The 22,925-nt window shown below is 64.5% G+C and overlaps 1 protein-coding gene across 1 annotated transcript; it reads left to right on the top strand.

Annotated features, from left to right (window-relative positions):
- The first annotated feature begins 9,841 nt into the window (after positions 1–9,841).
- On the top strand, positions 9,842–22,925 carry TGM2 (transglutaminase 2). The gene is made up of 13 exons (XM_086474990.1): positions 9,842–9,866; positions 12,134–12,313; positions 14,570–14,812; positions 15,986–16,104; positions 16,968–17,096; positions 17,365–17,545; positions 18,572–18,707; positions 18,834–18,937; positions 19,065–19,304; positions 19,475–19,747; positions 21,906–22,066; positions 22,316–22,452; positions 22,769–22,925. Exons 1-13 carry the CDS (start codon positions 9,857–9,859, stop codon positions 22,923–22,925), a joined length of 2,070 nt encoding a protein of 689 aa, XP_086331116.1. The 5' UTR covers positions 9,842–9,856.

Genomic DNA, 22,925 nt, shown 5'->3' on the forward strand with positions numbered 1-22,925 from the left:
AAACAACCCCTTCCAGTTGGGGCTGTTTCTGTCTAGTTGTGGAAGTCTCAGTCACCAACTGGACGGGACATCCCATGCTCGGAGGTGGGACACTGGGACCCGTTGCCCAACCCTCAGTCCCAGAGTCCTTCAGTTCCCCACACTTAGCGCACACCTCGCGGTGGAGTGGCAGTAACCCCATGACCAGCCTCACGAGGTTCGTTAATAATCTACTAGCTGTGTAGCAACCCTCACCTAAAGTGCATTTATCCCTACAAGCACCAGCTTTGCCCCAGGACAGCGGTGAGGGTTCCCCACAGCCGGCAGCCGCGCTCGGAGCATCCCATGGGAGCGCAAACCTGTGCCGAGGCGTTTCTGCCCACCAGCCCCACCGCGCTCCCCGCTCTGCCGGCAGTTTTACCGTCCCCTGCGCTGCTGCTGCTGCAGCCCTGGCTGAGCAACAGCCACCGGCGTTTTGTTTGCCTGCGCTCATTAACATGGGACTAACGTTATTAACATTAATAAACCTGAAGAGAAGCACCCGGCGTGGTCCTCGTGGAGCAGAATGGAAAGCCGTGTCCTGCCCAAAGCGGGGTGCTGGGCTGTTCGCCCGGGCCCCCTGCTGCTGCCCCAGCGCGGTGCCAACGGGCAGCCGGTGCCGCCGCGAGAGCCTCCCGTGCTGCCCGCGCGGGCTGTGGCCGCAGCCTGGCTCTGCCGCCTGCTGCCGGTGGGATGGTCCTGCTCAGAGCACTGCTGGCTCGTCTCTGTGGTGCCCTGCCCCGCTGGCCCCCGCTGCCGGGCTGCAGCCGTGTGCAGAATGAGTCCCCCTCCATTTTTGGGGGGTTTAAAAGAGATGCCCCCATCTGGTGACCTTCTCACTCCCATCCGATCCCCTCCCCGCTACATGGGCCAGCGTGGTGTGACCCTGCCCAGCCTCCCCTCTCGCTGGGAACACGCTGTCCCAAAGCCTCGGTGATCCAGCTGAGCGGGGTGTGACCTTGCTGATCACCACCCGGAACAGCCCAGGGTCCCCCGGGTTCACCCCACCAAGCTGCACCGCCTGTTTGGGCACCCGGGAGCGGGCAAAGCCAGGCGGGGGACCGGCTGTCCGGGCCAGGGTGCTGCACCGCCCGCCACCCCAGGCAGCCGCACCATGAGCTAATCAAGGGACATCGTAGAAAAAGCAACATCTCACGTAGAGGCCGTTCCAGAAAAACACTCTCCTCCTCCCAGCCGCGGTGCGGTCATGCCTCGGGGCCTGCGTGGTGCTGCGCCTCGGCAAAGGGCACTTGCCCATCCCAGTGTTTGTGAGCATCACTCATACCCCCCTCGGCCTTGTTTGTGCCAAATCCCCGCGCCAAGCCCCGCTGAGCTCCTCTCTGGAGGCTGCAGTCCCGGCCGCCCCCCGCGGCGCTGCGCTCCTCCTGCCCAGGTCATTAACGGCGGAGTTAACGAAGGCCAGTCCCAGCCGGCTCCCCAGGCGCTGCCCTGGGACCTCCTGCCTGCTGTCCGCCCTTCCAGTTCTCTTAAACTCCATCTTCTCCAGCTCCAGCACTGATTTCCCTGGTAGCACCCCTACCACTGCTTCACCGACACCCCGACAGCTGGTCTATCCCCTTCCTTTGGCTTAAAAGTCACTGTCACAGAGTGACACCGGGGGAGGCCCCTGCGATCCATCCCGGGTGAACCCCGCCACCTTCGCTCCGTTCTCCCATCAACGCCACATCCTGAATGTCACCAAGGTCACCCCAGCCGGGACACTTTTCCCACCTGTTCACGTTACGGTATTTCCAGGTGCTCAACCGTCTGGCCCTGCACCGAGTTCAAAGGGCTCCAGAAATGCCCTTGGTGCAGCCGATGCAGCCCATAAATCCGGACGAGGAGCAGATGGACGCGCCTCCTCCCGCCCTGACGTCCCCACGAGCCACCCAGGGCTGGCTGTCCCCGCACCGGCCAGCCGAGCGCGCCTGCCCCCCGTCCCCACACACACGGCCGGACGGTGCCCAGCTCACTGCGTGCGCCAAAAATCTCTTCTACCTCCAAAAGCCCTTGAAGCCCGGCCTGACGGGTCCCTCGCTCGGCTTTCTGCTCCACCGACAGCCGACCTGTGGCGTCCCCCCGCTGCACACTCGCCCCGCCGCGCGCTGAAGCAGCAGCACACCTGCCCCGTTCCTCTTTGGATACCGACTTTCGCCTGGCATTTCACAGGAGCCCGTGGCTTCGCAGCTCCTCGTTATCAGAGCTCAGGCTCCTGCGACCAGCGCCGCACACACGTCCCACCCCGGGCTTGTGCCGGTGCCTTGGCGGGCTGGCCACGCCGCCCACGTTACTGCTCTCCCTTGGGAACGGCGGACTGGTGATGAGCGCCGCGCACACCATCGCCGCCACGGGCACGCCGGCTCCCGGGCAGGGACGCCTCTGCGGGGAGCAGGGCTGCAGCCAGGCGGCTCCAAGCCCGACGAGGGCCGGCAGGGATGGCTGGGACCAGCCGGGGGCTGCTGGGGCCGAGCTGCCCAAAACCCAGGCAGCTGCCTGCATCAGCCCACTGGCATCGGTGGGTGCAGAGCGTCCCCTCCCCGCTGCTCCTGCTCTCTTACCGTGTCCAGCAAACAGGTATTGAAAATGATCTGGTGCATCAATCGAACAAGAGCAAGGAAGAAGGATGGGAATATTATTACCAAGATAATATTGTGTGGAAGCATTTGGTGATGCCATTATTGTGTATAAACTCCTCGCTGCCACGCTGTCACTGGATAAGCATCTCCCATCCATAGCTGAGGCTGCTTTTTATCGCCCTGCAACGCTCCCCTGGTCACAGCACTGCCAGGCTGTGAAGAGACAAAAATGCTAATCAATACTTTTGTCATTTTGGGGACTGATTATTCTAATTAATTCTGGGAGCTGTTCAGCCGGGCTGCAGACAGATAGCTGCTGGTACACAGGGTGGCAGCCGGATTGGGATCTCGTTTATCCCATCGTATAATTCAGGAGGTGAAATCTCTCCAGTTGCCATCAGTAAAACTTCGTATTCATTCCGAAGTGCTTTGCTTGTTTATAGGGATAACGCCTCCAGCGCCCCAGGAGGCGTTTTATGCTTTGCTGTTCTCCTGTGCCACCTCCAGCGGTGGTACGAGGGCAGAGGCTGAAACGACCCAAACCCACGAAGGGTAGAAGTGGCAAGGACCGAGCCTTGGGCTTGACAGCCCAATGTCAGAAGTTGCCTCTTTACTCAGCTGGGGCAAGCAGCATCCATTTCAGCTTCTGCAGCGAGATGCAAGAGTCACTCAGCATCTTGCATTTATTTCACTTCTGTTTAAGCAGCCGCTTTCCCGGGGGCCCTTTGAAAAGGCGCCAGATCCGAGCTGCTCTTCCCTATCACCATCACACACGGAGCAAAACCAGTTTCTGCATCTCAGCATCCCTTAATCTCACCTGGGAAGTTCTGGCACCAGGACCCAGACTGTGCAGGAAGCACCCCCTCACCCCCATCTCCTTTGGCGAGGAAAAAGTTGGGACTTCTAAAATTTTAGCTTTTAAGTTAGGGGGAGCAGCAATTCCCATGGAGAAACAGAATCATCTTCCAAAACAGATGGAATTCAGATTCTTATGAATAAAGCAAACAATGGTTTTCCTGTTGTTTTCTTTTTCCAAAAGAGAAAGAAAAAAGGATATTTTGCAAATCCTGAGATTAACTGATAACAGAAGGGAGAATTTCCGGCCCCTTGCTGGAGGGTGAATCGTCTCCTGGGAGGAGCCCTGTGCTCTCGGCTGCCCTCAGCCCCCACAGCTGGGTGGGCACAGCTGGACCCCTCCTACCAAAAAGTGGTTTTGCAACATTCTGCGAAAATGTTCTTATCTCCCCTGATTCTTTAGCATATGATTTATGACTCCGCGTCTGACCAATTAAGCTATAACCTTTCCAGCAAGGCAAGCGGGGAGTTCATCGGTGTCTCCTTCCCACCCACGAAACGGCAAAATCCTTTGTCACGGGCTGGCGGGGGGCGTCCGGCGGGGCCGGGCTGGCGGGGGTCTGGCAGTGCCGGGGCACGGGGCACCCTGGCCAGCCCAGCCTGTGGAGGGGAGCTCCAGCTCCTTTTCCGAAGGGAAAGAAGGTAATAAATGTCAGACGCAGAAGATGACAAAACCAGCCTGGAGACAGAGACGTGCCGTGGGTCAGGCAGGGACACCAGCCCGGGGAGGCACTGCCCTCCTCTTCCCCGGGGCAGCTCTCGGGGCAGCCATGCCCCCGCAGCTCCTTCCTCCTCCTCCTCCCCCTTGCTCCTTGGTGCCAGGTTCTGGCCCAGCCCTGCCCTGCAGACCGCGGGGGCAGGAGGGACGCTGAGTGATCAGCCACAGCGAGACGGAGGGAAGAGGAAGGAAGGAACGGGCAGAGCAAGAGGCACCGGGGCTGCGGCGCTCCCGGCCAGAGCCACGGCCGTGCCCTTGTCCCGGGCGAGGAGGAAAGCACGGACCTGCTGGGTGACCATAAACCCCCAAAGAACCAAGCAATACCAATGGAAAACAGGAAGGGCAAAAGGTAACGCCAAAGGGTCGAACTGTGAGGGCCAAAGACAACTCCAGTCTGGTCTGAGCTGGCCAGGGCAACGCCAGCCCGGCTGCTCTCCAAAATCCCAGCTGCTCTCCAAAATCCCAGCTGCACCACATCCCGAGGGACTGCTGGAAAACACGAGGGTGCTGGTGCTCGCCCAGGGGCCCGGTGGACGCGCGCCCCCGGGAAGCTGCTGAGGGGACAGACAGGCGCAGGAGACCCCCTGCGCGGGGGAAGCCATCGCTCACTTGCGGAATCGAGCGGCTTCAGGCATTCAAACCCGGACACGTGCCCTCAGAGAGGAGCAGAAGCACGCCACGCAGCACAGCCGTGGCGGGGAGTGCAGACCCCTCTTGTTTACCCCCACAAACCCTGTTGGAGCCCGTCCGCAGCGGCAGCGGTGCAGGGTTACTGGGGAGAGACACCTCAGAGAGCAGGCACCCTGGGAGAGAGAGGGCTGGGGGGGTTCCAGCAAACTGCTGGGAAATGACACTGGGAGACTGGAATTCAGCTCACACCAGGTTCAAGGAATTCGTGTTACAAAACACCACGTCCCCACTCAGGGCTCCCCCAGCAGCGGATACATGTCCGGCCCTCACAGCACCGCAGCCCGCCCTCCTGCACCGCAGGACCCCGACGGCAGCGGGACCAGCCTCATGGCCGCCCCGGGGCCACCAGTGCAGAAAGGCCGGACACGGCTGGAGAACCCATCGCCCCTGCCTGCCCGCAGGTCCCATCGCCCCAGGCCAGTGGGAAAGGGCTGCCCCATCCCCGGGGAGCCCTGCCAGGGAAGCCCCCTCCCCCTGCCCCTCGCCGAGCTCAGAGACCGAATAAATCAAGAGACATGGAGAGGTTTGTGTTTCTCCGTTCTTTTAAACAAAAACACGGACTCGGCCTGACAACAAAGACCGTGACATAACAAATTCCTCCTCAGCCCCCCTTGGGAAGGGGGTTGGAGTGCCTGGCTCCAGGGCTTTCCAGAAGAGCTGGTTATCAGCTGGCTGGCTCACCCCTCTGCAGGCGATGCCGGTCCAGCGCTCCGCGCTGCTCAGTAACAGCCTCTGGCTGAGACCGGTGAGCCAGAGCCCGGGACCATGCCTGACACCGCCGGCACGTCCCTCCTCCTGCCTTGTGAGCGGAGGATGCTTCAACCCCACAGAGCCAGGTCTGCCCTGTGGCTGCGACATCGGAGCACGCTGGGCTCCCCGGACCTGGCTGCGGGGCCAGCCGGAAAAACATTCTGCTTTTCCTTGGAAAAGCCACTTCTCCTCCCAAAGGAAAGGCTGCCCATTCGCTGGGCTGCCTGCCCCGCCGGCACTGCCTGCCGAGCGTGGCCGGGAACAAGAGCCCCTTTGTGCCGGCTCCCGACACCCTGCTGCCGCGGGAGCCCCAGCGCAGTGCCGAGCCCGTCTTGCTCCACCGCTGGCCTGGCACCAGAGCTGCCTGGGGTGACCAAACGCCCTGAAACAGGAGTGATGTCCACACAGAGCCGGCTGCTGCCCCCGCCCCAAACGATGACACCTGCCTGTGCCGCAGTCACCGACCCCGGCTTCCCCGGCCTGTCCTCCCTCGCCCCTACGGGCTCCGTCTGCCACCACTGCCCAGCCCTCGGCTCAGCCCCTACCAGGGACGGAGCAGCTACAAGTTCTTCCCCCCACCACTTTTGAAGCGTTTTTCCACGCTCGCAGCTCAGAGCTCCTCTCCAGCTCTGGCATGTGAGGAACAACCGCCACATCCTACGTGCCAGGATCCCCCTGGTCAGCCACGAAAGCTCCCTGCCGGCCCCGTCATGGCGAGCATAAAACACTTTCTCACCCTTTAACCTTTTCCCAAAGTCACATCCCAGCCCTGCTGCCCCTTTTCCGGACCCACCACCCCAGCGTGGAGCCCAGGGCAGGGACAGGACGATGCCAGGCTCCCTGCCGAGGGGCTCCGGCTGCTGGGGTTGCTGTGCAAGGTGGGGAGCAGACAGGTCACCCCGGCTTTGGAGGGCTGGGGGGGGCAGCAGCTCTCGGCTCTGCCAAGGGCCACGCTTTGGGGAACACCCTGGGGCGGGAGGCAAGAGGCAGATCTGTGAAAGTCAGTTGACAACTTAACAGGGCGACTCAGAGGAAGACACTATCCCTTTTCACGGCTTGTTTATCTGCCTGCACAAGAGACTGAGTCAGGATGTGCGGGCGCAGCCGAGGGCTGCCAGCCTCCCCGGCACACACCCAGGAAAGCAAACAGAGGCTCTGCCTGCGCAGGACGGGCAAAGGCGAGGAGCCAACACACTTTGAAGCAGCTCCAGGACCTGGGTGGGTGCGAGGGAAGCTGCAGTCCTCTGCTGAACACCTTGAGCAAATGAGTTATTTTGGGCACCCAGCAGTGCAAACACCCTCTTAATGCAACCTTGTCTTACTAAGGAGAGTAAAAATAACGCCATCGGTGTGGTTGGCCTCCGTGTGCAGCATTTTCCATTGCCTGGGCAGGCGGATGCCCCCGCGATACGTGGTGGTGAGCGAAGTGGGCACTAAAGCCAGAAACAAGAGAGGTTTCCTCTTGGTGAGATGCTGGGACTGAGCCTGGGGCTCCCCGGACAGCCCTGGGGGACAGCCAGGCACACAGCTCCTGCCACTTCTGATGGAGACGCCAGAGCAGGGACAGACACTGTCAGTCATTCCCACTCCGCGCTTGGCCAGAAAACCAGAAATGAGTCCCTGCAGCCTGACCAGTGCCGGGCACCGCGGCTTGCCTGGCCCTGCGCACCCCAAACACCCCAACACCCCTCGCTGCGATGAAGTGCTCCCGCGCCAAGCAAGGGGAGTCTGTTTCCGATGGCTCTGCAGCAGACAGTGCCGATACGGGCCGTTTGTCACAGGTTACACAGGGCAAATTAAACACATCCCAAGCGCGGGACCTCAGGCTGCGGAGTGCATCCAAAGTTCACGAGGGTAAGGGAGGAAGGGCGGGCTTGTACGGGCAGAGCCGGACCCTACACCCTCCCGTGTGAGCCCAAACACATGTCATCGCCATGACAAAGGCTCCTGTGGCTGGGAAGCAGCCCTGGGAGCGGGGCCAGCTCGGGGTGGCAAAACCAGTTGCTGGTGGGCCTGTGGGCTCCCGCTGCCACCAGCCCTCCCTCAGACCCGGCACCGCAGCCGCTTGGTGGGGGGAGAGGGATTCCTGCACCCCTGATGCCCAGAAAGCCAGGCAGCCCCCTGGACCCCCAACCCCCATAAGCCCTCCCTGCATCCGTGGGAACGGCTCGACCCAGCTCTGCTCCCGGCTGGTGGCCGCGGGGGGCGAGAAGGGCCATGCCGACACCAGCGGTGCCCTTGGCGAAGGCTCCCCCCGCGGCCACCTGCACGCCCCCAGCCTGCACACCCACGTGCTGGAGCGGTGCGTGGATGGTTTTCATCAAAACCAGCTGCCCCGAGGTTTCACTCAGCCAGGATTTGCTGTGCTTGCTCTAATCTCCCTCCCTGCCTCCCCCGCAGATGGTGATGGAGAAGGGGGCTCCCCCGGCCATGGCTGCAGCACCGGCACCAGCCCAGCTCCTTCACTGGGGACGCTGCCTTTCCAGAGCCCCTCTGCCCAGTGCCACATTGCGAAACACGGGGCAGCGCTGCCGCAAGATGAGCCGCGTGCCCCCCATGGCAGGGTTGGGGCCCAGCCGCACCAGGAGTCCCCAGCTCACGGGGCTTCTTCTCAATATCTTCCCTTGGCGTGCTCGGACCTTGCTGTGCCCCTCTCTGTGCCAAGAAGCCCTTTACGGAGCTGGAGGAGTTGCACATCCCGCTGCAAACTCTCCTGGCGTGGTGCTGCGGCATGCCTGAGCAGAAAGCATCGCCCGCAGCCAAGGGCCCCTTGCCAGGACTGCCCCGAGCATCGGTGGAGCCGATCCAGCTGTGCGACTGGGACAGGGCACACTGGGGCACTGGAGAGCCGAGGACAGCGGGGCTTTACCGGGCACAGCCCCTGCATGGGCCCTGTGGGGCGGCTCTGGGTACAGCAAGTGACGGATGCCAAGAGCAGCCAGGACATTGCCATCGCAAGAAGGTCCTCGGCAGCTGCAGCAGCCCTGGAGCGACGCACCACCAACCAAACCTCCCGGGCTCTGGGAGGGGAATGGGGTGAGGGGCCCGGGGGAGCGGGAGGGGACTCGTCGGGCTGAGGAGGGTTTCCAGCGTGCAGCCGCCTCCAGCACAGGGGCTGCAGCGTCCCGCACTGGGGCAAGGGCTGGACAAAGAGGGCTGGCATGGGGGTCCCCCAGGAACAAACCCCATCCTTGGTCCTGGCCCCAGTCAGCTTAAATCACGTGAAGGAAAAACAGTAACTGAAGTCTGCTCCATCTTCTTCCTCACGAGCCGTTCTGCCGCGCAGGTGCCGAGGGTGCTCCCAACCCCAGGACCCCATGGAGGCGGGGGGTCTCTGCCCCTGCTTGGCAGTCTCACGTGTGTCGGGTCACCCTTGGGGTGCCCAGGAGGGCCAGGCCGGGCCGGGCAGCACCGCTGGCAGTGCCATGGGGCCAGAGACCCCTGGGCAGGAGAGGGATGGCCGGTGCACAGGGCAAGGGCTGCCAGGGAAAGCGCCGGTCCCTGCTCCGCGCACATCTCCCCGTGGCACCGCGCCCCGGAGCAAATAGCAAAGTTTCCAGCACGTTTTCCCTCGAACAGCAAAGTTTCCAGCACGTTTTCCCTCTGGTCACTGCGCCGCTGGGGGACGCGTTTACGGGAAGGGGGCCTGGCCGCAGGAGCGCCCCTGCCAGGAGCGGCGGGTACAGCGATAAGGCACGGGGGAAGAGCCCTTTATAAGGAGAAAACATTCCCCAAGTTTCTGGCACCTCGGTGGGAACGGCACAGCCCCTCTCCTCCCCCTGCTCCTGCGGTTTTCTCCCTCCTCTCAACCCGCGGCGCTTCCAGCCGCTGCCGGGGCAGCTCCGGGGCCGGCGCTCCTGGGCGGGGGCCGAACCCCCGGCGGCTTTCTTTTTTTTTTCCCTTTTTTTTTTTTTTTTTTTTTTCTTTTTTGGGTGTTTGTTTTAAATAGGTGGGACCAAACCCACTCCGTTTCCTGGAAACTCTGTTTTCCCTCTTCTTTCCCCCCCGCCATCCCCGGCCGCGGGGGTGTGCGCGGCGGCGGCGGGGCCGTATAAATGGGGCGAACGGCAGGGCCGGGCGGCCGGCACTGAGGGGCAGCTCCCGGCACCGGGACCGTAACCAGCACCAGCACCAGCACCGGCACCGGGACCAGAACCACAACCGGGAATAGCACCGGGACCGGGACCGGCACCAGAACCACAACCGGGAATAGCACCGGGACCGGCACCGGGACCCGGTGCAGGGCACCATGGCCGAAGGTAAGACCGCAGGACGAACCCCCCGCAGGTACCGGGGTTCCTGGCCCGCGGGGAGCCCTGACCACCCGGAGCCCCCCCCCCCCCCCACCTGCGCGGGGCGCCCCGGAGCGCAGCGCTCCCACGGCCGGGGCGCGGCGGCAACTTCGGCCGGTCGCCGGTGACTTTCCCGAGCTCGCCGGTGCGGCGAAGGGCGAGAGGGGACGGCAAGGCTCAAGCGGCGGACGGAGCGCGGCGTCGGGCCGGGTCCGGTCCCTTCCCCCCCGCTGCGCGGCTCCGGAGCGACGCCGGTGTTCGCAGCGCGGAGCTCGGCGCTGTTTGAAGCTTTCGGCGCGCTGGAGAAGCGCGTTGGCAGCCGGACTGGGAACGGGGGCCTGCGGCCCGCCCGGGTTTAAGGAGGGTTTCAGGCAGAAGCAACGCTCCTGGCCCCCCGCCACCCTCCGCGGGGGCTTTGCAGGGCTCGTGTGAGGGGGCGCAGGGACCCCCCGCCTCCCAAGTCCCGGGACGCGGGACGATGCCGTTCCGATGGGCGCAGGGCCCACCGGGTGGGATGGCATTGCTCTGCTCCGGTGCCCAGCAGTGCCACGGGCTGTCCCGGCTCATTGCGGTGAGACCAACGCGGGTCCCTCGGGTTGGGTGCCGACACGGGCACCGCCAGCTCCCGGCACGAAGCTGAGCCGCTACCACCGGGCAGCTCTTGCTCCCGTGTGGTGGTACCTGGGCCTCCGCTGCTGCCTGCACGCCCTGGTGGCACCGCAGCCCCCTCCCTGCCCGTCTCTTGGCACTGACCACTTTGGGAAGCGGCACCTGGGCTTTGAAAAAAATCTGCTTTTTGCTAAATCCGCTGAGGATGATAACTCTGCGTGACTGGGACGAGGAGGAGCCCAGCCCTGCTCTCTTAACCCGCTCATTTGCGACCAGTTTGGCTCCGTGTCAGCAAGGTTCACACTCACGCAATCCGTGTGCTGTAGCACAGAGCCAAGCTTCTGCTCGCACAGGGGGAGGTGCAAGGGAAAGGACCTTTCCAGACTCTGTCCCCACTCCAGCGTCCCGACAGACTGGCTGGAGGGACCTTGCTCTTACTTAGGACAGTCCCAGCTGTCGCAGCAGCTCTCACAGTGCGGCGGGGACCGGTGACGAGCCCGACTGCCTCCCTGGGATGCTCGCTGCAGGCTCCTCATGCCCGGAGAGCCAGGAGCAGGGTTTCCATTTAGCTCTGGGAATGGCAAGCTCAGAGTCAGCTGTTTCCATCTGGCCCTGGCCCAAGGAGGGCTTGGTGACCACCACTGCTGGCACCAGGAAGGGCACAGCCAGGAGAGCCATGGCACGGGGGCGGCGAGCCGAGCATCGCCCCTCCGAGGCACCCCGGTCCCTGGCACCCCAGTTCCTGGCTGGTGCTGAGCTCGCTGCGTGCTCTCCTGCACTAAACACTTTTGCTTATTCTGGCAACGCACCCGTCCACCAGCAGAGCAGTCAAGGGTCACTGGCCTTGAGCGAGGATGAACAATATCGCATCGCTCCAGCGCAGCGCCTGGGGTGGTGGGAACGCGACCGCCGGCTGCTCCGGCACACAGCCCTGCCCGGGCTGGGAGGCAGAGGAGGCCAGGGAGTCAGACACCCTCTTTGTCACCAGATTTACAGTCAGTCTCACCCATTTGTCAGCAGTCATGCAGCAGTAAAGCTGCTGGAGAGCTGCCCTGGGCCTGGCTGAGGCGCAGAACCATCCCTGGCACTCCCGGGGGCTCAGCGGTGCTCGTTTGGGGTGGGGGCACACACACAGCGCTCCCCCGCCGAAGGGCCCCACGCTCCCAGAGAGCGGAGATGAGCGCTGGGCTTTGCTCCAGCGCTGGGTGCCAGGAGCCACGGACCTGGCACGGCTCTGGCAGCCCAGGGTGCCCTTCCTCTGGGGTGAAACTGTGGAGGGCAGCACCACGGCACAAGAAATAGAGCACAGAGCTGGGTCGGGAGGGCAGCGCTTCGCTGTGAGCTCGGCTGCAGGACCTCTGCCCCTGCCCCGGGGGGCTCGAAGCGCCTGATGTGAGCCCACCCTGCAGAGCCCTCCAGGAGGGACGCTCGGAGCCTGGCACTGCTGCAGCGCCCAGGGCTGTGCCGGGCACGCCAGGGGAGGACAGGGCAGCTGGGGCGGAGGAGGCTGCCAAACCCCAGCACCACCGAGGTCCAAAAAAAAAAACAACCCAGGGTGGGGGGGAAGAGCAATCCCTTCTGCCCAAACACGGAGGGGAGAGCTGTGCCCGCTGCTGCCTTTGCAGATCTGGTGCTGGAGACATGGGACCTGCAGTGCGAGCGCAACGGCCGGGAGCACCGGACGGCGGAGACGGGCTGCCAGCAGCTGGTGGTGCGGCGCGGGCAGCCCTTCACCATCACCCTGCACTTCTCGGGCAGGGGCTACGAGGAGGGGGTGGACAAACTCGCCTTCAACGTCGAGACGGGTGAGTGCCGCCGTGCCCTGCGCTGTGAGCGACCCCCGCCGCAGGGCGAGCTGCCCCCTGCTCCTGCTCGGGCGGGTGCTGCACCAAGGCACCTGCCCCATCTCACGCAGTCCCCCGTGTCCCCCCCCATCCCCCCTGGCAGAGGCTGGTGCTGTGCACAGCTTTTATACCGAGGTGGAAAGAAAAGGTAAAAACTTGGCTCCGTAACAAGAGCTGAAGGGAAGCGATAAAGCAATAAAACAAAGCCGCTGCCTGCTCCTCCTGCTCCTCTTCCTCCTCCCGTGGCCAAGCCAGACTCAGGGCCATGCCAGAGCCACCGGCTCACCGGGAAGGGCCTCGGCTGCAGCCGGTGAACCCACCCGAGTCTCTTGCCCTTCTGAGAAGCGTCAGCAAAAGCGCATCTTTCCAGCCGGAGGTTTCGCAGCACCTCTGCACACGCCTGCTTACCCAGCCGCTTTGCCCGCCCGTCGCCCAGCCAGCCCCGGAGCGGGGTTTGCTCAGCAAACACAAACCCTGGAGGGAGGAACCGTTCCCACTGAGCCCCCCAGCGCACAGCCCCGCTGCAGCCCCCCCGATGCTGGTACACGGGAGCCGGGTGCAGCGTCTGGCGGGTCCCTGTGGCTCCACGCCGGGGGCTTCTCCTGCCGCTGCCGTAGCCCTGGCAAGAGCCCGCTGGGAGCAGCGGGGATGGGGATGTCGCTCCTGCAGCCAGAGCTGGGCACAGCTGCTGGGCAGGGGCTCGATCCCTGCCAGCTCGGAGCAAAGGGAGAGGAAACTCTTTCCTGGGGGAGAGTTATTTTGGGACTGCAGAGTCCTGCTGAGTCAACCAGGCCAGAATTCAAAGTGAAACTGCACCCGGGTTTCCTCACAGCATAAAACGCTGCTCTTTTTCCCTAAAAGCTCCAGTCCCACCGTGGGGTGACAAACACAAACCCAGCGTCCCCCGGCTTCACCTTAAACCAGCGGCTCCCCCGCTGCCCCCCGTCCCAAGGCAGCTGTGGCAGGGGTCTGCCCACCCGCTGCTGAAACCCGCTGGGTTTTGCAGGGTCGTGCCGCAGCCCGGGCCATCCCGGGTGGGTTTGACAGGCAAGGAGAAGCCCCACGGTGCAGCCCCCAGGGCCGAAAGTGGCTGCCATCGGGCTGGAGCGCGGCCCCAGCGCTTGCGGAAAACGGGCGAAGGTGCTTCGGTGCTCGCAGAGGCACGTGGCCGTGTTGCCCCACCAGAGGTGGCGCTGGCACATCCCTCATTGGGGCCAGACCCACAGCCCTGTCGGGGCAGGGGCTGCCAAACCTGCTCCCCCCCAAGCCACCAAGACCACGTGCCAGCTCCTGCAGGAAAGAGGGGAATGGCTCCGTGCAAAAATAGAGCCCCTATTTTTAAAGCAGACGTGTTTGAGGAGCCCTGCTCAGGCACCTGGGGGGGGGTTTGCAGGCAGGGAGGAGGAGGAGGAGGAGGCGGCAGCAGCAGCTGCCCATCCCCACGCAGCGCCAGGCTGTCCCTTGCCAAAAGAACAGGGTGAGCTCAACCCAGCCTCCCAGAAAGGCTGGAGAGGAGAAACCGTGTCACTGCCATGAGTTCATGAGTATTTTTGGTGACTCGCCTGGCGCCCTGCCCACGCTGCGGGCGAAGGCTGGCGGGGGCCCAGCTGGGGCAGTGACCCTGGCCGGGGGGGAGCGACCACGGCACCAGCCAGCCCTGCGCCGGCACCAGCATCACCACGGAGCCGTGCTGGGCGTCTCCGGTCCCCGGAGGAGCGGCGTTGGGAGCCGCTCGGTGCAGGTGGCTTGGACGCAGCCGCGTGCTCGGAGGGGCCGTCGGGGATCGCGCTGTCCTCGGCCCGAGCGTGGCGGCCACTGACGTAATCGCGACCGTGGGACGGTTGCAGCAGCGCCTGGGGCTGCGCACACGTAGCGGGGGTTCTGCTGAGAGCACCGCGGCCGTGGGGGGCTCCGGGGTTCGCAGCTGGGGCCCCCACGCCAGAGGGCAGAGGCCGGAGTCGGTGCAGTTGAGGGGAACAGACGTGGCCCTGCCCAAAGAGCAAGAGCTGCGCCTGAGCTTCCCCTGCGCCCCCGACAGAGCAAACAGCCAACATTCCTGGGCTGCGAGAGCCGAGGTTCTGGCAGCCGCCGCAGGGCAGAGGGCACGGGAGCCCCACGGGGCACTTGTGGGGCAGGTCCCCTCGGCACAGCCCCCACGGCGTGGGGCTCCCCGGGGCCCTGGAGCTGCGGGAGAGCTGACGTGCTCCTTCTTGGCAGGACCCTGCCCCATCGAGACGTCGGGCACCAGGTGCCACTTTGCCGTGACCGACTTCCCGGACGAATCGGGCTGGAGCGCCGTGGTCCAGCAGCAGGACGGGGAGTCGCTCTCGGTCTCGCTCTGCTCCCCACCCAGCGCCTGCGTCGGCCGCTACAGCCTGACCCTGGAGACCTCCACCGGCTACCAGGGCAGCAGCTGCCACATCGGGGACTTCGTTCTGCTCTTCAACGCCTGGCACCCAGGTGAGGCTTTCGCCTTCCCGAGACTGGGGGCTCCCGGGGAAGGCGAGCACGAGCCACCCCCCAGCTCTGCCAGGGCAGGGCACCCCCCTGGGTCTCACACCGTTGCAGACCCCAGGTGCCCCCAGCCCTGTCCTGAGCTCAGGTCTAAGCAGAAATCCCCACTTTGCTTCCACCCCCACAGCAGGTCGGGGTCACAAGCACCGTCCCCCATCCCAGGACACACACAGCCCCCTTGCCAGTGCCCCAAACGCCCGGTGCCTGGCCCGGGCTGCCCCCACCACACGGTGCCCAACGGGAGCTCACCTCTGTGCCGCTGGTGTGAAGCCCTGGGCAGCTCCTGGCAGGGCTGCCGGCAGAGGAAAAGCCCCTAATTGCCCCTGATTGCCCCTACCTGGCCCAGCCCTGCCCACTCTGTGCTCGGGGATGAGCCCTGGGCGCTCCCAGGGGTGCTACTGTCCGGGTGACGTTCGGGCAGCCTGACGCAGAAGGGAGGCTCCGTGCTGCAGCCTTTAACGGCCCTGGGCAAACAAGCGCCGGGGTTTTCATCGCTCTACGTCCTTCCTCTGCCCTGAGGAGCAGCCCCGCGCTGCCCCGCTCCACCGGCCAGGCCTGACCTGAATCAGCCGATTTCCTGGATCCCAAGTGCTCGGTGCTGGCTCCGCCGAGATAAGGGGCTTTAGGAAGCGCCGCTCGCCCAGGGCTGCACTGAGCACTGGTGCTGGGGATGTGCGTGTTGGGTTTTTTTCTGAAAGTGTTTCCAGTAAACAGTCATTTTTCCAGCAGTAACTGCTGTGCGAGCAAAATGGCTTCAGCTGCTGCCATCTCAGCCAGTGCTCCCGGTTCTCACCGCTCGCTTCTCCCACCAGGGAGGTTTCCCCTCCTGGGAAAAGACCCGACTCCATTAAACAAAAGGGAGGAAAGGAGGAGGGAAATGAGAAAGAACGGGAAAGAAAACCACAGGCCTGCTGAAAATTTCCCACCAGCTGAAATCCAACTGGGTTGAAATTCTCCAGCAGCTTTTTCAGACGGGAGCAGTTCCAGCCCCTGTCGCCTCATTTCCCACCAGATCCATCCCCGGTCGTTGCCCGGCGCATCCCTGGGGGTGGGGGGGGCTCTGAGCAGGGCCGGGGGCGTGGGGCAGAGCCCCGTCCCCACCTCTCGCTCTCCCTGCAGAGGACACGGTTTTCCTTCGCGACGAGGATGAGCGCTGCGAGTACGTGCTGTCGCAGCAGGGGCTCATCTACCAGGGCTCCCGCGACTACATCACCTCCACCCCCTGGAACTTCGGGCAGGTGAGCAGGGCATGGCCCCCAGCACCCCCGGGACCCCCGGCCGAGCCCAGCCCACGCAGCGCTGTGGGGTGCAGGGGCTGGTGCCATGTGTGCGCCCCAGAACGTGCACCCCAAACGCCGCCAGCACCTCGGGGAGGATCCAGCCCCGCCACGCAGCTGTGGGACAAAAAACCCCAAGATCTCATTTCCAAGAGGGGACGTGCTGACTCCGAAGCGTTCCTGCCCTGCTCCTGGGGCCCCCGGGGCCACACGCTCCTAATCGGGGTGGCCACGCTGCCCCGGGGAGCCCGCACCCGATAACGTGCTCCCTGGTGCAGCGCCGGCTGCGCCGATAAGGCAGCGCCCGTGCCCCAACCTGCAGCCCCCCATGGCCATGCTGGGCCCCAGTGCAGGGCGAGCCCCAGCCGCCCTCCCCGAGCTCCGGGCTGTCCCGGGGGGGGACTGTGGGGCCGGTGGAAGCAGGGGTGTCTGTGGCCCCTGCAGGACCCGTGTCTCAATTCAGGGAAGGGCTGTGACTCACCCGGTGATGGGAAATAGGTGGTTTTTCCCGGAGGTCAGTCAGGTCCGTGCCTGACCCCTGCGCGGGCGGCGGCTGGAGGAAGCAGGATCTGGCCCCGGTGCGAGGGCAGGAGGAGGCTGAGCCTCCACCGGCCGCAGCACCAGCCCCTCATTGCGGTGGCACAAACTGGGGACGTCACTCAACGTCTTGGGGAGGGGACCCCGGGGCTGCGTGCCCCCCCCTGTGCCCAGCAGCTCCGCTTGCAGTGGCCTCGTGGTGATTCGGGGAGGGAGGACGGAGGCGGGAGACCCCCCCCTGTGCACCGTGGGGACCTCACACACGTTTTTTTTTCTCTCTGCGCCAGTTCGAGGAGGACGTCCTGTCCATCTGCCTCAAGCTGCTGGACACAAACCCCAAATTCCTGAGGGACCAGAACCGGGATTGCTCCCGCCGCAACGACCCCGTGTACATCGGCAGGGTGGTGAGCGCCATGGTGAGTCCCGCACCCTCAGCGCGCCGGGATGCGGGCGGGCGCGGTGCAAGAGCGCGCCGGGATGCACGCGGATGCGTGCATCCCGGCGCGCTCTTGCACCGCGCCCGCCCGCATCCCGGCGAGCTCTCGCACGGCTCCAGGATGGTTGATGGGGGTGCCAGCACGGGTGAGCTGGGCAAAGGCGCTTTCCCTCCCTCGCCAGCCTGCTCCTCCCACCCCTCCGTGCCCGGCCGTCCCTCCATCGCGGCCCCTTCTCGTTGTGCCGCAGGTAAATTGTAACGACGAGGACCGGGGGGTGCTGGCGGGGCGGTGGGACAACCGTTACGAAGACGGGATGAGCCCGATGGCCTGGATCGGGAGCGTGGATATTCTCAAGAGGTGGGAGAATTTTGGATGCCAGCCCGTCAAGTACGGCCAGTGCTGGGTCTTCGCTGCCGTGGCATGTACTGGTGAGAGCAGACGTCTCCGTCTCCCCTTTTCCCTTCTACCCCCTCCCTGTGTCCCCCCCATCTCCCACCCCAGCCCCCTGCCCTGCATCCGCTCCCTGTGCTGCAGCAGGAGGGAAGTACCAGGGCTGAGAGCAATCAGGCTGCAATGATTGCTTAGCAATTAAGCTCTGTTATTCTGTCAGGAAACGGAGGGAAAAAAATGATAGGAAAGAGCTCTGGCTTTTCACTTAGCGCTGCCTGCCCGGCCAGGCAGAGAGGGAGGGGCTGGACGCACGGCCCGGGAGGAGGAAAGTGGCTTTAAGGTCAGGTTTGCAATAAAACCACGAATCCACCGAGATAAAAATAATTTCCCTGCCACCAGGGCAGGCGGGCTGGGGCCAAAGAGAGGAAAATGTCTGGGCTCGCTTCTGCCGAGACGTGCACATGCACACTTGCGCGCCGGCGGAGATTCGCCCCGGGGAAAACGCCGCGCTTGCAGGGTCGGATGAGCGCGCGCGTGCATTTATATATCACAGATATATGAGATCCTTTTTAGAGGAGAGAAATAGCAGAAAACTAAAGTGGATTTTCCGCGACTCACAGAAGTTTATAGCCTTCCTTTGAAGCGTTATAACTACCTCCCCGTCCCCCAGGGAGCTCCGCTCGCAGTGAAAGGCAGCTGTGAGATTAAATAAGAGGTTGCAGCGTGCTGCTGCCCGCGCACTCCCTCAAACGCCCTCGCAGCCGCTTTTGTGCCTTTTTTCTACTGCCGTATCAAAACCCGGCAGACTGGCAGTGCCGCGTGCCACCCGTCTCGCCTGCGGCACGCCGAGTCCCACGGCGACTGCAGGAACCGGCTCGTCCCGGGGATCGGTCCCTGGGCACCCCTTTGAGGGGGAAAGGGAAGGGCAGGAGCCGGGGGCTCCATGGGACGGGAGCTGCGCAAACCCAGGGCTGTGCAAACCGGGGCTGCCCGGGACAGCAGCCGTGCAAGCCCGGGACCCCCGGTGCCGGGACCCCGCCTCACCCTGCCCTGCCTCCCCGCAGTCATGCGGTGCCTGGGGATCCCCAGCCGGGTGGTGACCAACTACAACTCAGCCCACGACACCAACGGCAACCTGGTCATCGACCGGTACCTCAACGAGACGGGGCAGGAGGACCGGCGCTCCAAGGACATGATCTGGTGAGCGGCGCAGCAGGGCCCCGAAGACCCCAGCCCGCCCGCCCCCGCGGCAGCGTTTGCCCTTTGCCCGGAGCCCTGCGGGCGCTGGGGGAGGTCACAGCCCCTATGTCGTGGCTTCCCTTGCAGGAACTTCCACTGCTGGGTGGAGTCCTGGATGGCCCGTCCAGACCTGGCACCCGGCTACGATGGGTGGCAGGCGCTGGACCCGACCCCCCAGGAGAAGAGCGAAGGTACGGCGAGCGCAGCACGGGCGCTCCGTCCCGGCCCCGACGCGGCAGGGCCTCCCCCCGCTGTGACCACGTCTTGCCCCTGCGGTGGCCGAAGGCCGGGTGGTGACGGTGGCTCCGGTCCCTGCAGGGGTTTTCTGCTGCGGGCCGGCCCCCGTCAAAGCCATCAAGGAGGGCGACCTGCAGCTGAAGTACGACATCCCCTTCATCTTCGCGGAGGTGAACGCCGACGTGGTGTACTGGGTGGTGCAGGGCGACGGGTCGGAGAAGAAGAGCATCCACTCCTCGGTCGTGGGGAAGAACATCAGCACCAAGAGCGTGGGCAGGGACAGCCGGGAGGACATCACCCACACCTACAAGTACCCGGAGGGTACGTACCGGGTGGCAGCGGGGGGCAGAGATGCCCTGGGGGGCGGTGTTGGGAAACAATCAGTTAATGCAGCAGCTGCACCAGGGGGCTCCAGGGATCAGGGCAAAGCAGCCCGGACCATGCCCTCCCCGTACCCCCCTGGGAACCACGGGGTTTTTCACGCACCGCAGGGTCTGAAAAGGAGAGGGAAGTGTTTGGGAAGGCAGAGCACGAGACGAGCTCTCTCAGGGAGGAGGACGAGGGGCTGCACCTTAAGATCAAGCTGGCGGAGGGCGCAAACAACGGCTGCGACTTCAATGTCTTGGCCGTCGTCAACAACCACACGGACACAGAGCGAGTCTGCAGGCTCATGCTGTGCGCTCGAACCGCCAGCTACAACGGCACCGTCGGGCCCCAGTGCGGCATGAAGGACCTGCTGAATGTCACCCTCGCGCCCCAGGAAGGTAAGTGACCTGCTGGCACCGCAGGGGTGACGGCACCCCCCTCCGCTTGGGTCCCCTCCGGTTGTACCACCGCCGCCGGTTCGTCAGGTCGACACACTCCGGGCAGGCGTGGGGCAGCATTGGGAGGGTTTTGTTTAATCTCATGGAATAACAGCAGTGTTAAAGCACGGCCTGGGGCTGGGCAGCACCCAGAGCCGGTGCTGGCGTCTTCATCCATCCGGCAGCGCCGTGCTGCATCGCCAGCAACCACCTCGGTGGGCAAAACCCCGGGCTGGTGCGAGCTGCTGCTGGGGGGGCGCTGCCTCCTTTGGGGGCTTCCTCCTTGGTTATCTGCCACGGCGGATTCTTCGCCTTCGATGACAGGAAAAGGACGTCGCTCAGGCGGGGGCTGGAGGGGCGTTGAGAGCAGGACAAAAGTTCCTGCTGTTGCGTCCGTCACGCCGAGGGAGCCGGCTGCCCGAGCGCAGGGCGCCCGTCCCAGGGCGCTGTCGCACCCCTCCGCATCCCCCTCCCGCTCTTCCGCACGCCTCTGCCTCGCCAGCCGGAGCTGGTCTCTCTCTCCGGCAGGATTTTCCCACAGGCAGGGAGCTGACCCCGGGCCAGCTCGGGCAGCCCGGTCCCAGGCTGGGGGGAAGCAGCGGCGCTGGGTTTTGAGGGCCAGGCTGGTCCCGGCAGCTTTTCCTTGGGTGGGTGCGACCCCCCCGCAGCGTTCTGCTGCAGCGCGGGCTGCTGAACCTTCGTTCGCCTTTGTTAGAAACCAGCATTGCCGCCTGGTCATTAAGAGTTTTGATTTACGTCGGTTTTCCATGGGCCCTTCAGGCCTTGGAAGCGTTAATACATCTGCTGGCCTGGAACAGCCTCATTTCTAATCAGCGCCACGACCTGCTCTCCTAACGGGCCCGTAACCAACGCGGCGCTCGCCGCTCTGCTCTGGTGAGCTGCACTAAGGGACAAGGAACGTGCCCGCTCTCGCCGCCACGAAGGGAAGCAGGACGGTGCCTCTGCTCACGCCGGCAGCCCGTGTCGGCCCCGGCAGGTACCAGCACCTGCAGAGCTGCTCTGGAGCCTTTGGCCAGGCCTGACGGGTGCTGGAGCGGCCCCGCTGGCCTTTAAGGTCTTTAATGTCCCCCCCACCAGCTAAGCCAACACCGTCTTCTCTAAAGATTTCATTACAAGCTCCTGAAGCTTCTCCCCCCGGCTCCTGCCTGGGAACATGGACCCTGGGACTCCCCAGGCTGCAGCCTTTAGGGAACCCCTGCGCCCTGAGCCGGAGCGGTGCCAGACCCGTCCCTCTCCCCGCAGCCCCAGCCGATGCTCCAGCACTTCACATCCTGGTCTGGGAACACTGGGCTTCGCTTCCAGCGGTCACGGCCTCTCTGGGGTCCCTCCCCGAGGCAGCTCCGCAGCTGGTTGCCTTCAGCCGCCTTCCCCCCTCGGCACAAGACAGCCCAGTCCCGAAGGGCTTTGGGATAAACGACGCTCGGAGCTGAGCGAGGGCGGCTGCCGGGGAGCTGGGCTGCCTCTCGCCACCCGCGGAGGCTGGTGAAGCCCCTCCAGGGCCCCAGTGCAGGCGCGTCCCTGGGGTCCTGCCCTGGAACGTGGCTCCTTCCCCTCCCCACACCCCGAAAGTCACTTCTGGCGCCTGGTTCTGCAGCCCTGGCTGGGCTCTGAGGTCCCTCCCCGCCACCCCGAGCTGGGCGCTCACAGCTTGGCTTCCCAGCGCTGGTGGGAGCAGCACCAGCACCAGCACCCACCGCCCCAGCACCAGCACCCTAGGGACCCAGCTGGGCACAGGGTGACCGGCTGCAGGTGTCTGCAGCTCATTTGGCAAACACCAGCGATCTGGGGGTGGGTGACAGCTGAAGATGACCTGTTTTCTTTGGGAAATGATTAGGGTTGACATTGACACCCCCCCCCGGGCAGGCTTGTTTGTGGGCTCAGGGTGCCGTGCCCACCCCACAATGCCCCTTCCTCACAGGGGTACCCCTAGTGCTGCAGGGACCCCAGCTCCCCCAAGACTTTCCCATCTTTGCAAGGTGCCTGGAGAAGCTCCTGGGGAGCCCGGACCATCCCAGCAGCTGCTGGGTGCCAGCATGGGGGCTGTGGCTCTGGGTTGGGGAGGGGGCGAGCTCTGACCCTGCTCTGCTTCCCCTTCCAGAGAAAAGCGTGCCGCTGTGCGTCCTGTACGAGAAGTACAGGGAGAGCCTGACCCAGGACAACCTCATCAAGGTGGTGGCTCTCCTGACCGAGTACGAGACCAGTGACGTCGTGGTGGCTGTCAGGGACATCTGCATCCAGAATCCAGAGATCAAGATCAGGGTAAGGGCTCAAGGCCCTGTCCTGGGCAGGTTTGGGGGGACATTTCCATTGGCAGGGGGTTGCTGCAGTCACCCTTGGGCGGTTCATCCCAGTGACCTGGGGCTGGGGCAGCAGGTCCTGCATCGCTGTGTGGGGCTGCATCCCTGAGGACCTGCATCCCCAGGGACCTGCCTCAGCCCCACCAGGCTCAGGGAGCACTGCAGCCCCCAGGCATGGCGCTGCTGGGGGTCCAACTCCTCCTCCTTGCAGATTTTAGGGGAGCCGATGCAGAATCGGAAGCTGGTGGCAGAGGTGAGCCTGGTGAACCCCCTGGCAGACGCCCTGAACAACTGCGTGTTCGTGGTGGAGGGCTCCAGCCTCACCGACGGGCAGCGGATCAAGGAGCTGTAAGAGCTTTTCCTCCCTTCACCTGAAATGGGGCAGGGGCAGATTTTTGTGCCTGGAACCCCCCCAGGGAGGGGGGTCCCAGGGCCTGGCTCCACTCTGGGCACAGTGGGAGCTGGGGCTACACTGGTCCCTGTGGAGCGTCGGGGCGCGGAGCATCTCTGCCCCACGCCTCGCTGGGGAGGGGGGCTCGGCCACGCCAGGGGGGTCCCTGCTTCCCGGCGTCCCAGCACCGTCCTGCAGCACCACAGGCATGTGGAGGGTGATGGGTCACCAGGGGGAGAGGGGCTGCCCCACTGACCCCCTGCCCTCCCCCAGCGAGGAGCCCGTGGAGCCGCAGGCGGAGGCCAAGTTCAGGCTGGATTTCGTGCCGCGCCAGGCGGGGCTGCACAAGCTGATGGTGGACTTCGAGAGCGACAAGCTGACGGGGGTGAAGGGCTACCGCAACGTCATCATCGCGCCCGAGCCCAAGTGA

This window comes from Leptosomus discolor, chromosome 17 (assembly GCF_034619465.1).
Source record: "Leptosomus discolor isolate bLepDis1 chromosome 17, bLepDis1.hap2, whole genome shotgun sequence".
Lineage (NCBI taxonomy): Eukaryota > Metazoa > Chordata > Aves > Leptosomiformes > Leptosomidae > Leptosomus > Leptosomus discolor.

Excerpts from the sequence above, each read along its gene's own strand:
- TGM2 (XM_086474990.1), top strand. Across the intron at positions 18,938-19,064 it reads CCCCCAGGAGAAGAGCGAAG|GGGTTTTCTGCTGCGGGCCG; the intron begins GTACGGCGAGCG and ends CGGTCCCTGCAG. Across the intron at positions 22,453-22,768 it reads GGGCAGCGGATCAAGGAGCT|CGAGGAGCCCGTGGAGCCGC; the intron begins GTAAGAGCTTTT and ends GCCCTCCCCCAG.